General features: G+C 37.5%; 1 protein-coding gene across 4 annotated transcripts in view; it reads left to right on the plus strand.

Moving 5' to 3' along the window:
• The window catches only part of RNF130 (ring finger protein 130), a 101773-nt gene that overhangs the window by 25969 nt on the left and 61508 nt on the right, over positions 1 to 14296 (plus strand). For all 4 annotated transcript variants that reach the window (XM_087816251.1, XM_087816249.1, XM_087816250.1 and 1 more), the window contains exons 2-3: positions 1004 to 1198; positions 12851 to 13101. In XM_087816251.1, coding sequence (XP_087672377.1) covers positions 1004 to 1198; positions 12851 to 13101 — 446 coding nt within the window. The remainder of the gene's footprint in view (positions 1 to 1003; positions 1199 to 12850; positions 13102 to 14296) is intronic.

Below are 14296 nucleotides of genomic sequence, written 5' to 3' on the forward strand. Positions count from 1 at the left end.
TGTGCTGTGTTCCCTTCCCTCCCTGGCCTGCATAGTGCTGGCACTGACCCACACGAGGAGGCATAGGGCCCACTGTCCTCTGGCACTGGGGAACCGCAGTCTTCAGACTTCCCTTTGGTGACTTGTTTCCCCTTTCATTCTAACCTGTTATAAGTGTGAGGGTGAGGAATGGGAAGAACAGCCAGGAGCGGGATCTTAAGATTTACAGAGGGTATCAGAGCTATGATGATCATGTTTGTAGAAGCAAAAATTAAGGAGCTTGCCCTAACCAATTCAGATGCCCTTCAGGGCATTTGAAACAAGCTTTTCCCCTAAATCTAGGCCAATGCCGTGTAATTTGTATCTCATCAGACAGGCGGATGTAGTAAGTTAATATGTATCCTAATGTGGAATTGTAATTTTTAACAATAAATGTAAATTAGAGGAATGATCTGTTTATTCTGATTGTTATTTTTAGCTATTATAACTTTCGAATATAGGCCAAAGGGAACTTTTCTAATTTCCTTAGACATTTACTTAGAAATTTGTTCAGGCATGCTTGAATTTCAGCAAGACCACTTGATAACTGAACAAAAGGTTAGTCTGGCTCCTTACTTACCCCAAGCAAAATCAGTCTCCTCATGAAGGTGGTGGGAGGTTGGGTGTGGAGAGAGGAGTAAATACAAATAAGTGAGCAAAGTCGGGGTAGATGAGTCTCCTGGTTTCTGGGGTTTTCTGTGTTTGCCTTTTCTTCATCCTCTGTTCACCACCCTACACTGGATGTTACAGTCTTCTTTATTTTTGTTGATCTATAAACAGAATGTTTTGCTTTTAATTTGCGTTACAGGAGCGTCTTTCTCCCTGTACAGATAAGGATTTAGAGTCAGTGTAGTGTCCTCTGTGGACGTATCCATAGCTCTGCTGACAATGAGCTGCTGGACGTGCTTTAGTGAAAGATTTGATTGATCTTATTTATCTTTACTTGACAAAAAAATTAATGTATTTTTTTCCCTTTTCTCTTTAGTTGCTGATCATCTGGGCTGTGATCCTCAAACCCGGTTCTTTGTCCCTCCTAATATCAAACAGTGGATTGCTTTGCTGCAGAGGGGAAATTGCACATTTAAAGAGAAAATATCACGGGCTGCTTTCCACAATGCAGTTGCTGTAGTCATCTACAATAATAAGTCCAAAGAGGAACCAGTCACCATGACTCATCCAGGTAAACAAACAAAGGAGGTGATAGATTTATTTTTCCTCCTAGAAATCATTGCCTTATAGGTGGTAGGCATTCCACCTCTGCCGAAACCATGCCGTTTTCAGCATAATTCTGTGATTATATTTATTTTTGGCATTACCATTTGTGTGCCTTTTCCCCTTAGTTGAAATTTTTTTCTTAAATAATGACCATAAGAATCTATAAAACTTGTACTTACTAAGAAACTGACTGTGATTGAATCCCTAGTCATTTTACATTTCTCCATTTCACTTGACGGCTTTGAAAAATAATGTATTAGATTTGAAATCATTTGTCTAGGTATCTCATGGATTCATTCTCAGGGATTACTTGTTTGACAAGATACTTTTATCTTAGAATCAGTGTTGAAACTGACTTAGTTATTAGCATAATTACTTTACAGTAGGAACAATATTATTAATTTCTTGCAGAAACATTTAGGGTATTTCTAATGTAACTTTTAATAACAGTAGTTGCAATTTATTGCCAGGCACTATGATAATGAGCTTTTTTTGTTTTTTAATAGACTTTATTTTTAGAGCAATTTTAGCAATAGGAAATGGCTTTATGTTATAATTAGATACACAGAAAATTAGAACAATGTGGGAAAGTAAATTAGTATAGTACTTTGAAATTTCGCACTATCTGATATTATTAAAGAACTCATACATTCTAGTTCTAGATACATACTCTCCTTTTCAAACTTTAATGTTTAATGTGCATATTGATCACCTGGGAATCTCATTAAAATGCAAATTCTGGTTCAGTAGGTCTGGGGTACAGCATGAGGCTCTGTATTTTTCGTAAGTTTCCAGATGATGCTGATGCCCCTCTGGTCCCCAGATCTTGCTTTAAGAAACAAGGAAGTAAAGACAGGAAACAAAGGTTTTAATCCCAGATTTCCCACCAGCTTCCTCTGAGACATAGGTCAAATTGCCTCCTGAGTGGGAAGGCCTCTTGTGACTCTAAATCTAATTCTGTGGCAGGCCATGAATCTCTGTTTTGGAGGACAACAACAGAAAATCTTTATGTGCTGAGAATCACTTGCTTTGCTAGCTCATTAATGTGTCACAGCTGCTCTCACCCTTCTCTCCTATAGGACAGCACTGTCCACGTGAGGGTTAAGGAATCTTGCATCAGAGCCACAACCCTTGAGGAGTGGACCCAGAGATCCCCGTTTAGCCCTCCCTTGCTCACATGTCAATTCTTTCTCCCCTTCATTTGAGTAAAGAAACCTTTGTGCTATGCATTCTAATATGAACTGGTAAGAGTTGCAAAAAAAAGACCCCGGGATCATGCCCTCGGTGTGTTTACCATCCAAGGCCCCAGCAGGCCTCAGAGGACCTTTTTTTGTACCTCTTGGACAGTATTAGCCTTTCCTTTTTATGTTGCCCTTATACTGGACTAGCAGTAGGGAAAGTCTTGCAAGTTTCTTTAAAGTTTGTGTCTTATCTTCCTGTTCTCTGCAGTGCTCAGCAGAATGTCTGGGACAAAATCAGTGTGTCCTGCACTGAAATGATTTCATAAAGACATGTAGTTTTGTTAAGCTTTCTTTCAGTTTAGGAATATATGTTATAACTAATTTTCAAATTCTATACTGTTAAGTATAAGTATTTTGGTTTTTTCCCTTGTCAGTGATGTTTCAAGAGGTTGCTCATGTTTGTTCTAATCAGTGCCCTTCATTTGGTGACTGAAGGACACTTTTCCCAATGCAGTGTTCGTGACATCATCGACAGGAAAGACCGCTCAATTCGTGGTTTTATTTGTTAAGCAGAATGAGTTAGCGGATATGTGGTAGTGTCAAGGGGAAGTTATGGGCCCTTTGATGTTTAAAATAGTGCGCATTTGTCTGAAAGTTAAGGATTTATTTTCCCAATTTAAAAAAATTTATATAGACTTCACTGTTGTTATTTAACAGTCTTAAATTATGTCAAATTATTGTCAGATTGAAAATCTTTTATAGTTTTGTGTTTTCATTTTTTAAAGAAAAATGAGGTGATTTAGATAAACGTAACCAAATAATAATGTTGCTTTTCTACCTTTTTATCAATCAGCAATATCAAATGCTTTTTATTGTTTCTTTGGCTGGTTGAACAGAATTAGTCGAATGGCTCTTCATCTTTTTTCACCTTATTTTCTTAAATGTATTATCTGGCAGTGACTAGAAAATGTTGAATATTCACAACATGAATTTAAAAAACTCACTTTATGGAAACAAGATAAATCATAAACACTTTGCAAAACACCTCTAAGTATCAGTAATTTGGGCCACTTAATATAAATCTATTATTACCTTTATTCTAAAAGCCCATCAAAAAAATGAGTAGCATGATAGTCATACTATTGTTTTACTCTCTAAGGTTTTTAGGTTCTAACTGAATGTGGATTTAATTACCTCAGAAAAGGTGGAGCCTGAAGTTTGAATGTACTGCTATGGCAATGAGTTTAAATTGTATGTATGCTTTTTGCCTTAGTTTGCAAATACTTCTATATTTTCTATGTGATCCATACATTTTTTTAAAATTCATAATTATCCAAAAAACTCTAAAACTGAATCACTTAGGTAATTGCTTTTTAAAAGTAAAAATAGCTTTTGAAAAATAGCTGCTGATGATTCTGTTTTAAAACTTTTGCATAAGCTCTGAATTTTTCTCTTATTTTTCTAAATCTTAGGTGGACATAGAGAGCCCCTCCCTCTGTCAGATACTGGAGCTGATTTTTCTCTGAGCCTTCCTGTCTGGCTTAGATATTGCAGGCTCTGTGCAGTCCTGAGTAGGCTGTTGGAACTCATCCCTTGATTTGTCCTTTTATCTTTCTCACGCTTATCCTTTCCTTTCCGGCAGCAGAAGAGGAGGGAGCTGAAATAATAGAAAGGGTTCTGTATGGGCTCAGAACACTGGTTTAGAAATCAATCCCATAGGTTACAGGCTGGAAGACAGTTTTTACTTGATGGCTGTTCGTATGCTGATGACCGTGGACTTAATGCTGCAAGCTCAACATTAGTCCCACCGGCACTGGTGCTAAGGAGGGCAATACAGCCTGGCCGCATATGTTAGAGGTCTGGTGGGGTGCCCTTACCCCTTGTTGATGCCTTATTGTGCTCTACAATTTCAGTTTTTCTTAAAGATAAACCTGATAAAGGGGTATTTGGGGCAGGATAATTCTTTGCTCTGCAGGCAGTTTGCATTACAGAATGGTTAGCCTCCCAGGCCCATGCCTGCTACCAGTAGCTTCCCTCCATGTTTGTTTCAGTATAAAACCCTTTGCATAGATTCCAGATAGACACTCTCTAGGAGGGCGTTTCTGCCTCTGTTGAGACGCCCTGTCAGACTCTAAGCCTAAGGAACCTTTAGAGGAGGAATGAAAAGGCGTCCCTGATTGGTGAGGGGAATAGGATAGGCTTTTATATTTACCCACATATTAACATTTCTGGAGTTCTTTATTCCTTTCTGCAGTTCTGAGTTCCATCTGTCATTTGCCTTTCAACCCAGATAATTTATTTATCATTTCTTGCAGTGAAGATCTGTTGGTGATGAATTTTCTTATCATATATCTGAAAATGTCCCTTTTTTTTGGCCATCATTTTTCAAGGACATAGTAGATAGAGAATTCTAGTATTTTCTTTTCAGTACTTTTAAAGTGTTGTTTTTTCTAGCCTCTTTTTTTCCTGATGAGAAGCTGTTCCCTTTTATATAATGTCTTTTTTTAAATAAACTTTATTTTTTAGAACAGTTTTACAGTAGAAAAATTGCAAGGATACTACAAAGAATTCCCACAGCCTCTGCACCCAGTTCCCCCTATTATTAACATCTTAACATTAGTGTGGTACATTTGTTACAGTTATGAACCAGTATTGATACATTATTATTAACTGAATTCTATACTTCTTTCAGATTTCCTTAGTTTTTATCTAATATCCTTTTTCTGTGCCAGGATCTCATCCAGGACACCACTTGACATTTAGACCTGTGTCCCCTTAGGCTCCTCTTGGCTGTGACAGTTTCTCAAACTTGTTTTGTTTTGATGACTTTAATAGTTTTGAGGAGTACTGTTAGTTATTTTATAGAATGTCCCTCAACTGGAACTTATTTGATGTTTTTCTCATGATTAGACTGAGGATATGGGTTTTGGGGAGGAAGACCACAGAGGTGAAGTGCCATTCTAATCACATGGAGGTAACTATGCCTGTCACTGTACACCCATCAGACACCTTGACTCCTGGCTTACTCACATTCAAGTCCTTCCACCACCTGGCCAACTTCAGGATCCATGAGGGAAGTGAAAACCCCAACCTAAAATTCCTTCCTTGGGTCCTTCAACCATTCCACCTCGCCTGAAGCCCCGTCCCATAGCTACTTCCTGGGCCTCATTGTCTCCCGGAATTGTAGCTTTTGAGTCTCAGCTTTAGTATCTGATGTTTCTTCCCTTTTCTCCCTCTTCTCCTGTTGCTTGGATTTGTTGAAACTTCCAGTTCCTTGAACCCTCCTGCATTCCACTTAGAGGACATGGGCTACTCTTTCAGTCACTTGATCAGCAGTTTTATGTGGTCAATAAGGATTGTTTACTATCACCTGATAGTTACCTTTAGGCTTATTTGGCTCCCAGATGCCTTGAATGTCAGAGTAAGGAGTTTAAACTTTATTTAGCTGACAGAAGGGCTACATCAAAGGCTTTGAACAGAGGGGTGACATGACAAGTGTATGTTTTAGAAAAACCACCAATAAATGTCAGCAGGAAATCTATAATATAATCTGTCATCTACATCTATCAGAAATATTGCTATACTCATTTCATATAAGATTCTAGCATATCTTTTTTTCTCTTGAGTTCTTTAAGGGTTAGTGAAGAGAAGGAGGAGGAGTCCTAGGTTTAAAGAGTATTGTAGATAAAGACTTTAGGAGGACTTCAGTTAAGTCAGAAAAGTGAAGAGAAGGCCTCAGACCATGAGGGAGCAGACTCATTGAGACACAAGCAACAGGGCTTGTCGATCTGTGCAACTTCTCTGAGATAGTATTACAGAAAATCCCTGAATTACACTAACTGTGCCCTTGACAGCAGCCATTCTAGAATTTTAAAGCAATTTTAATCTCTCACTTAAAGTATATAGTGTTCTGCTTTACATATAAATAGGTCATTGATTTTTATAGGAATAACTCTGATGCCATTGACTAGAAGTTACAAAAGTATCCCTGCACACAATTTCTTGTGGGGGTGAAGCATCCCCCACCCCCCCAACTCTTTTTATGGGAAATTTTCTAGAATTATCTAAGCTTTAAAATTTCTTAAAACTTTAGCAGTTGATTTGAACTGAACAAACAAGTTTATCTGTTAAAGCATAAAACCTCTGCTAAGTGAGATTTTGCACAGATTTTTTTCCCTTATAAAGAGGTAAGCTTACAGTAAAAAAGTAAAAAAAGAGTTTACAGGAAAAGCACCTCTGTACACTTGTGGTCTGGTGCCTCAGTCAACTCATGTGCTTTCTTTCTGGGCATGCCTTTTTGGGGTGAAAGAATCAGCTGCCCAGCTGAACTGGGCTTGTCCTGAGATTCATTCCCAGGAGTGAGAGACAGCGTGGAGGGGGGGAGATTTCTGATATTTCTCAGCTGGGGGCCTTCCCTGAGCTGGGGCAGAATACCCTTGGTAGCAGGAGGAATGTGTTGTGAGCAGATGCCTGAGTGCTTCCCAAAGTGTGAGGAGGAATTAGAGAGAGGGAATAGGAGTTCCAAAATTCTGTGGTAGTAGGCCTTTTTGATTTCCTTAGTAAGATGTACATTTACTGAGCATCTGCCATGAATTCTTCAGGTAATATCTCATTTTTTGGAAGAAGAAACTGAAGTTCAGAGAGGTTAAATATCATGCTGCAATTTGAATCAAGACTTTCTGACTTTAGCGCCCAAAGGAGGTTAATTCTGAGATTCCTTTTGTTGGCCCCTCAAAATTGATTTTGTAATCTGGATTATAGCAGCATTACCATATTTTCCCACTTATCTTTTTTCCATTAAAAAATAGACTTACTAAGACGGGGGGGCTCATTTTTACCGAAAAATCTCCCACCCAGCAGTCATATTTTTTTTAACAGGAAAAAAGATAGGTACAAAAATATGTTAGTGCCTCTGATTATAGAACCACTTAACACAGTGTAGAAGAAATTGAGCATTAGAAAATCACTATTTTGCAAACTATTGTAACTGATTCAGGCGGGCATCAGTGGGTGAGCACATTGAATGAGAGCTTATTGGAGAACTGGATATTGTGAAAGCATCACCCCATAGATTGCTTATTAATTAAAAAGAGAAAAGCATTTGTTTACAGTAGAGAAATCTGGCAGGTAGCAGACTAACCAACTGATAAAATTCTATGTGCACGCTCGAAGGACAGAACATCACCTGTGTAACGTTCCTACCAGAAATGTTTACTTCTGAGATCTGATTATGAAGAAGCAATCAGATCCAGAGTGAGGGAAATTTTCTAAACATGGCCTGAACTCTTCAAAAAGGTCAATGTCGTGAGCAACCAAAAGTGACTGAGGCCCTGCTTTAAATCCCGTGAGACTAACAACATTAGAAACTAGGCACAGTGCCCACAGACCTGATTGTATCCTGGGTGCTAGACAGTTCTCGAAGTCATCATTAGAACTAGGCAGAGATATTTGGATGTGGACTGTATATTACAGAGTAGTGTTGTACCAGTTCATTTTCTTGAGTATGATAAATGAATTGTGTCCTTGTTCTTAGGAGATGGGCTAAAGTATTTCAGGTGGCAAATGTCATGTTTGCTTACTCTCAGTTGGTGCAACAAAAATATGTATAGAAAAGGTAAAACGTTGCCAGTTTACAAATCTAAATAAAAAGTGCATGTGTGTTCATATAGTATTGAAACTTTTTTATGGGTTTAAAAATTCTGAAAATAAAAGAGAAAAGAATTGAATTGTGTGTGAAAGTAGCCGAACTCAAGCAGTAGAAGCCTAGATTCACTTTAAAGAATAATAACAGAGAATGTTTTCAAGAAAACAGGTGAAAGCAGGGATCACAACTAGGTTTTTCCTCAGTTATCATCTCTGGTAAGTTAATCATGGCTGCTGGGCACGTTGAAATGCATGGAATTCTGGGGCCACATCCATGACTTACTAGCAGTGTTTGCCAAGAACTTGGGATGTGAGACTGGTGATGGATATTCCAGATATTTGTCCTCTCTCCCTGAGTGATTAACCATTACAGTCTTATTAGTCCTTAACTCTTATCAGCCACTGCTTGAACTAACCCAAGGTTTATCTTGAAGGTTACATTCTCTCTGATATTAATATCCCCCAGAAGCTTGGCCAAGTCTTTGCAAATCTTTATTTATTTTACTTTATTTTTTCATCACCATTTATCCCCTCTATGCCCTCTTCCACATCCACCCCTCCATCACCACACTATTGTCCATATCCATGAGTTCTCTTTTTTTTCCTTTTTAGCTCAATCCCTCCACTCCCCACCAATACCCCTCACCTTGCACCAGAGCTACCTGCCTGCTCTCTATGAGTCTCTCTGTTTTGCTTGTTAGTTCAGTTCATTAAATTCCACATATGAGTGAAATGATATGGTACTTGTCTTTCTCTGACTGCCTTATTTCACTTAGCATAATAAGTTCTCCAAGTCCATCCATGCTGTCACAAAGGGTAAAATTTTCTTCCCTTTTATGGCAGAGTATTTTGGCATTGTGTAAATGTACAACAGCTTTTTTATCTACTCATCTACTGATGAACACTTGGGCTGTTTCCAAATCTTGGCTATTGGAAGTAATGCTGCAGTGAACATAGGGATACATACATTCTTTCAAATTAGTGTTTCGGGTTTCTTTGGATAAATTCCCGGAAGTGGAATTGCTGGGTCATAAGGAAGTTCCATTTTTAATTTTTTGAGGTAACTCTACTGCTTTCTACAGTGGCTGTACCAGTCTGCATTCCCACCAACAGTGCATGAGGGTTCCCTTTTCTCCACATCCTTGCCAACACTTGTTGTTTGTTGATTTATTGATGATAGCCATTCTGACAGGTGTGATGTGATATCTCATTGTGGTTTTAATTTGCATTTCTCTGATAATTAGTAATATTGAGCATCTTTTCATATGTCTATTGGCCATCTGTATTTCCCCTTTGGAGAAGTGTCTATTCAGGTCTTTTGCCCATTTTTTAATTGTAATGTTTGGTTTTTTTGGTGTTGTTTTATAAGTTCTTTATAAATTTGGGATATTAACCCCTTATGAGATGTATCATTGGTGAATGTGTTCTCCCATTCAGTGGGTTGTCTTTTCATTTTGTTGATGGTTTCCTTTGCTGTGCAGAAATTCTTAAGTTTGGTGTAGTCCCATTTGTTTATTTTTTTGTTTCCCTTGCCCAAGGAGGTATATCAGGAAAAATATTGCTACAAGAAATGTTTGAGATTTTACTGCCTATGTTTTCTTCCAGGATTTTTATAGTTTTGAGTCTAACATTTAAGTTTTTAATCAATTTTGAGTTTATTCTTGTATGCAGTATAAGAAGATGGTCTAGTTTCATCTATTTGCACATATTTGTCCAATTTTCCCAACACCATTTATTGAATAGACTATCTTTAGTCCATTGTATGTTTTTGCCTCCTATGTCAAATTTTAATTGACTCTAAAGGTGTGGATTTATTTCTGGGTTGTCTATTCTGTTACATTGATATTTATGTCTGTTTTTATGGCAGTACCATGCTGTTTGGATTACTATGGCCTTGTAGTATAGTCTGATATCAGGTGGCATGGTTCCTCCAAACTTTGTTCTTCTTTCTCAAGATCACTGTTGTTATTCATGTTCTTTTGTGATTCCATATAAATTTTGGTGATATTTGTTCTAGTTCTGTGAAATACGCCATTGGTATCTTGGTAGGAATTGCATTGAATCTGTAGAGTGCTTCGGTAGTATGGACATTTTAATGATGTTAATTCTTCCTATCCATGAACATGGTATATGCTTCTACTTATTTGCATCTTCAATTTCTTTCTTCAATGTCTTATAATTTTCCATGTACAGGTCTTTTACATCCTTGGTTAAGTTCGTTCGTAGTTATTTTATTTTTTTTGAAGCAGTTGTGAATGGGGTTGTTTTCTTAGTTTCCCTTTCTGATAGTTCATTACTGGTGTATAAAAATGCAACTGATTTCTGGATATTTATTTTGTATCCTGCTACATCTTTGCAAATCTTTAAAAATCAAGTGTCAGAGGCATCCTTAAATCAAGATCTTGAGGCCAGCTCGGCTTTAGAGGCGAGGAATGAGGAGAAGGTCCGAGGAGGAAATTCCAAGGGATTCAGGAGCTCCATGTCAGGAACCAGCATTACAGACCAAAGACCAAAGATGAAGGATGTTTTTAATGCTTATCAGTTAGGAAATTTTAAGGATTTTGGGAGCCGTGTACCAAGAACCAGGAGCAGAAATATATATATATATGCTTTTTTAATTTCACAGTAGGTAATTTTCCATTCTTTTTGAAAAGTGAACATTAAAGAGCCTTAGTCATAGTATGTGTTCAGTAAGTATTGTTGAATGATGGTTGAAATAATTAAACACTTCTTTTTCCACACAGCATTCCAATTGAAATTGGGTGGTGCTCACTTAGTGTTCTTTGAGTAAATGAAGTTGTTTCCCCTGGCTACCTGTGCAGCTTTCCCTGCTCCTTTTCCAGCTTGAGTCTTCAGGAGGGAGCCTCAGAACTGATTTCTAAACCCCTGTTTGTACCTGGTGTGATTATAAAGCAATGAGACTGATTGTCATGTGTCGTGTGTGGGATCCGTCTCAGTTACTTTATAGCCATACCTGGTATCTTATACCACAGACCATTGCCTGTTGAACAACATTTTAAAAGCACAAAACTAAGGTTTCTAAATGGAAGTTTAAAATGGTTTAGCATAATGTTATGATTTGCTCTAACTTACTGATCAGAACTTTTATTTCAGAAAGATAATGAAAATGTTAACTTTGTTGCTTTCTTTAAATTTGCAGTTTTCATTTTGTTTGGGGGTTTTTAATCAGTATTCTGATAAATTGCTGTTTTGATAAAGTGGCACAGTTTTGAATGAGGTAATACAAAGGTATATATATGTTCCATTGGGTTAAATTTTTCATAAAACTACTTTTAAGTATTGAATTTATTTTCAGTTGTGAATGGTCTTTGACTGCATATGATACAAGGATAGCCCTTTTATTAAATATGATAAATTAAACATATAAACCAAATATTTAGTAGTAGTATTCATTGAAGAAGCCTTTGAAAGGGCAAGTTTTGGAGGGTTTGTTTATTTTGTCTTGATGGTCTACATTTATATGCGCAAACCTTATTCAAATTTGAATAAGGTTATAATTTTCTCTTTCCTAAAATAAAATGTTTATTCTCCTTCCTATAACGCCCAGAGTCTTTGGGGCTCCTTGAGGAAGGCAGACTGTGAAAGTTGAGAAAGGAAGAGGAATGGACTGTAATTTCATGTTGTGCATAGTCACTTGCCTTTACTGTACTACAGTAAATTGTGTAAGTGAAGGAACTAGGTGACTAGAAGTGCAACTTAAGAACATCTTTAATATTAAATTCAGTAGTCTGTGGCTGTGGCAGAACCTCTGGACAGCTGTTAGAAGCTGGAAGCATCTTGATGCCAAACTCATCCAGAGTGGTGAAGGTTCGATTTACCTCAGGAAGAGTTTAATTTCCAGCAGGGTTCTGGGGTAAACTAGAAAGGAACCTTCCTCCAGTCAGGCTTAGACATAGGACCAAAGTTAGTTTCAACTGTTCTTAATAAAAGATACCACCATTTGTCATTTTGCTGCTGTTGACTCAATTATCAGATTTGTGTCCTAACGCTCAGTGCTATTATACAGCTGCACTTCCTATATTCTTTCCATTTTTTGTACTAGTTCTACACACAACAGGTGTTCCATAAATGTGTCTAAGATTGATTAGTGTAAAAAGTACCAATTTTTGTACTATAAATAACGGCATTTTCTCCTTAAGGAGTTGGAACTTTCTAAATAATATCTTTATTGATTTCAGAGAGAGGAAAGGAGAGGGGGAGAGAGACAGAAACATCAATGATGAGAGAGTCATTGATCTGCTGCCTCCTGCACGCCCCCAACTGGGGATCGAGCCCACAACCCGGGCATGTGTCCTGACCAGGAATCAAACCCCCCAATCGCCTGGATCCTAGGTCTACACTCAACCGCTGAGCCACGCCCGGCCAGGCAGGACTTTCTAAAGAGCATTTAAGATGGAAAACGTTTTACAAAGAAAACCTGCTATGATTTTATTACGTGTTTATTGTTGTATAATACAGTGTTTTATACTGTCTCTTGTCACACTTGACTGACTTAATAATTTTTAAAAAGGTAGTTATAACACAAGTTAATATACCTCTTAACACTACAATCATTTTATGCTTTAAGTCTAAGTCTTAAATACTATAAAACAAATTCCTGTTCCTGCGTGGTGCCAGCATACCCAACTGCAACTTCATTTCATTTAAAAAGTTGAGTCTGCAAATGCCATTAGCAGAAATTGTAGTGTAGTTTTTCTAAGCATTTTTATATATTTGAAGTTCTTGTAAATTTTAAATGTCACTTGAGTATATATATTTATTTTACATTACAGGCACTGGAGATATTATTGCTGTCATGATTACAGAACTGAGGGGTAAGGATATTTTGAGTTATCTGGAGAAAAACATCTCTGTACAAATGACAATAGCTGTTGGAACTCGAATGCCACCAAAGAACTTCAGCCGAGGCTCTCTAGTCTTCGTGTCAATATCCTTTATTGTTTTGATGATTATTTCTTCAGCATGGCTCATATTCTACTTCATTCAGAAGATCAGATACACAAATGCACGCGACAGGAACCAGGTGAGCTGCCAGGACTCTAGTGGTTGATGCTTACCAGCCATAGAGTTCGTAAGGCATCTGTTGTGATCATGCATAATACAAATATATTTTCATTTTTAAAAAGTTATAACCTTCAGTCATTTTAATGTTGAAAATGTGTCTGCACAAGTACTTTAAGAATATTTTAAATGCCTACATGGGGAAATTACTAAATTATTGTGATCACTTGGGGCATTATTGTAGGTAGATGGTTAGCTTAATATCATAACATGATCTAGCTAATTCTAGTAACTTGAAGAAAGTTGCATTTTTAAACTGGTAATGCTGGTTATCAGTGGGAAGAGACTAGAGAATGGAGGAGGGAAACCTTTCACTATACACCCTTTTGTTCCATGAGAATTTTGAACTATGTATTATCTATTCAGAAACAAACAAATCTATTAAAAATAAATTATCTATCCTATCTAAGCTTAGCCGTGGGGTAATGGGGAGAGTGGGAAACACCAATAGAAGAGCTATATCACAATAGCCATCCTAGAAATTCCATTTACCAGCACAGCCTGAGGGTTTGGTGGACTTCAGGTGGGTGAATAAAGACACAGGAAAGACAGGGTGCTGCTTGTGGGGGAGCCCCTACAGGTGGGCTTCAGTAAGTTTGTTACTTGATTTGATGTGCTATAGACAAAATAGCCACCCCGGGAGCTGAGTTCGAGGTGTTAGGTCCCTGTCACAGTCCTAGGCTTTTCTCCTAGGAATCTAAGAAGAGACTTGCTTAAAGAGTGGTTTGAGGCCAGTTTTTCTATAACATCTTCTCCTCAAACAGTCCATGCAGATCCTTGGGTGAGAAAGAGGGGTGAAATTTTCATCCTTCCTCATTCTCCTGAAAGGAGCACAGACCTTGGTGTGGAACAGATAGGAGGATCTGAGTTCAGATCCTGACCTTACCACCAATTTGTCATGGTTCCTCCTGTCAGTTTATTTAGCTTCTCAACATATTTCTTCATCTGAAAATTGGTATAAAATACCTGAAAACTATAATTTATTGAACATTTATGTACCAGGCTTTGTGCAGTATTTTGTACCCTATTAAAAAAAATTTGTTATAATTATTATTTATAATTTCAGACTTACAGAAAAATTGCAAGAATAGTATAAAGTATTTCCTTATCCAGGCTTTGTGGCTATTAACATTTTACCATATTTCTTTTTTATGTGT

This window comes from Miniopterus natalensis, chromosome 4 (assembly GCF_054644295.1).
Source record: "Miniopterus natalensis isolate mMinNat1 chromosome 4, mMinNat1.hap1, whole genome shotgun sequence".
NCBI classification, from domain to species: domain Eukaryota; kingdom Metazoa; phylum Chordata; class Mammalia; order Chiroptera; family Miniopteridae; genus Miniopterus; species Miniopterus natalensis.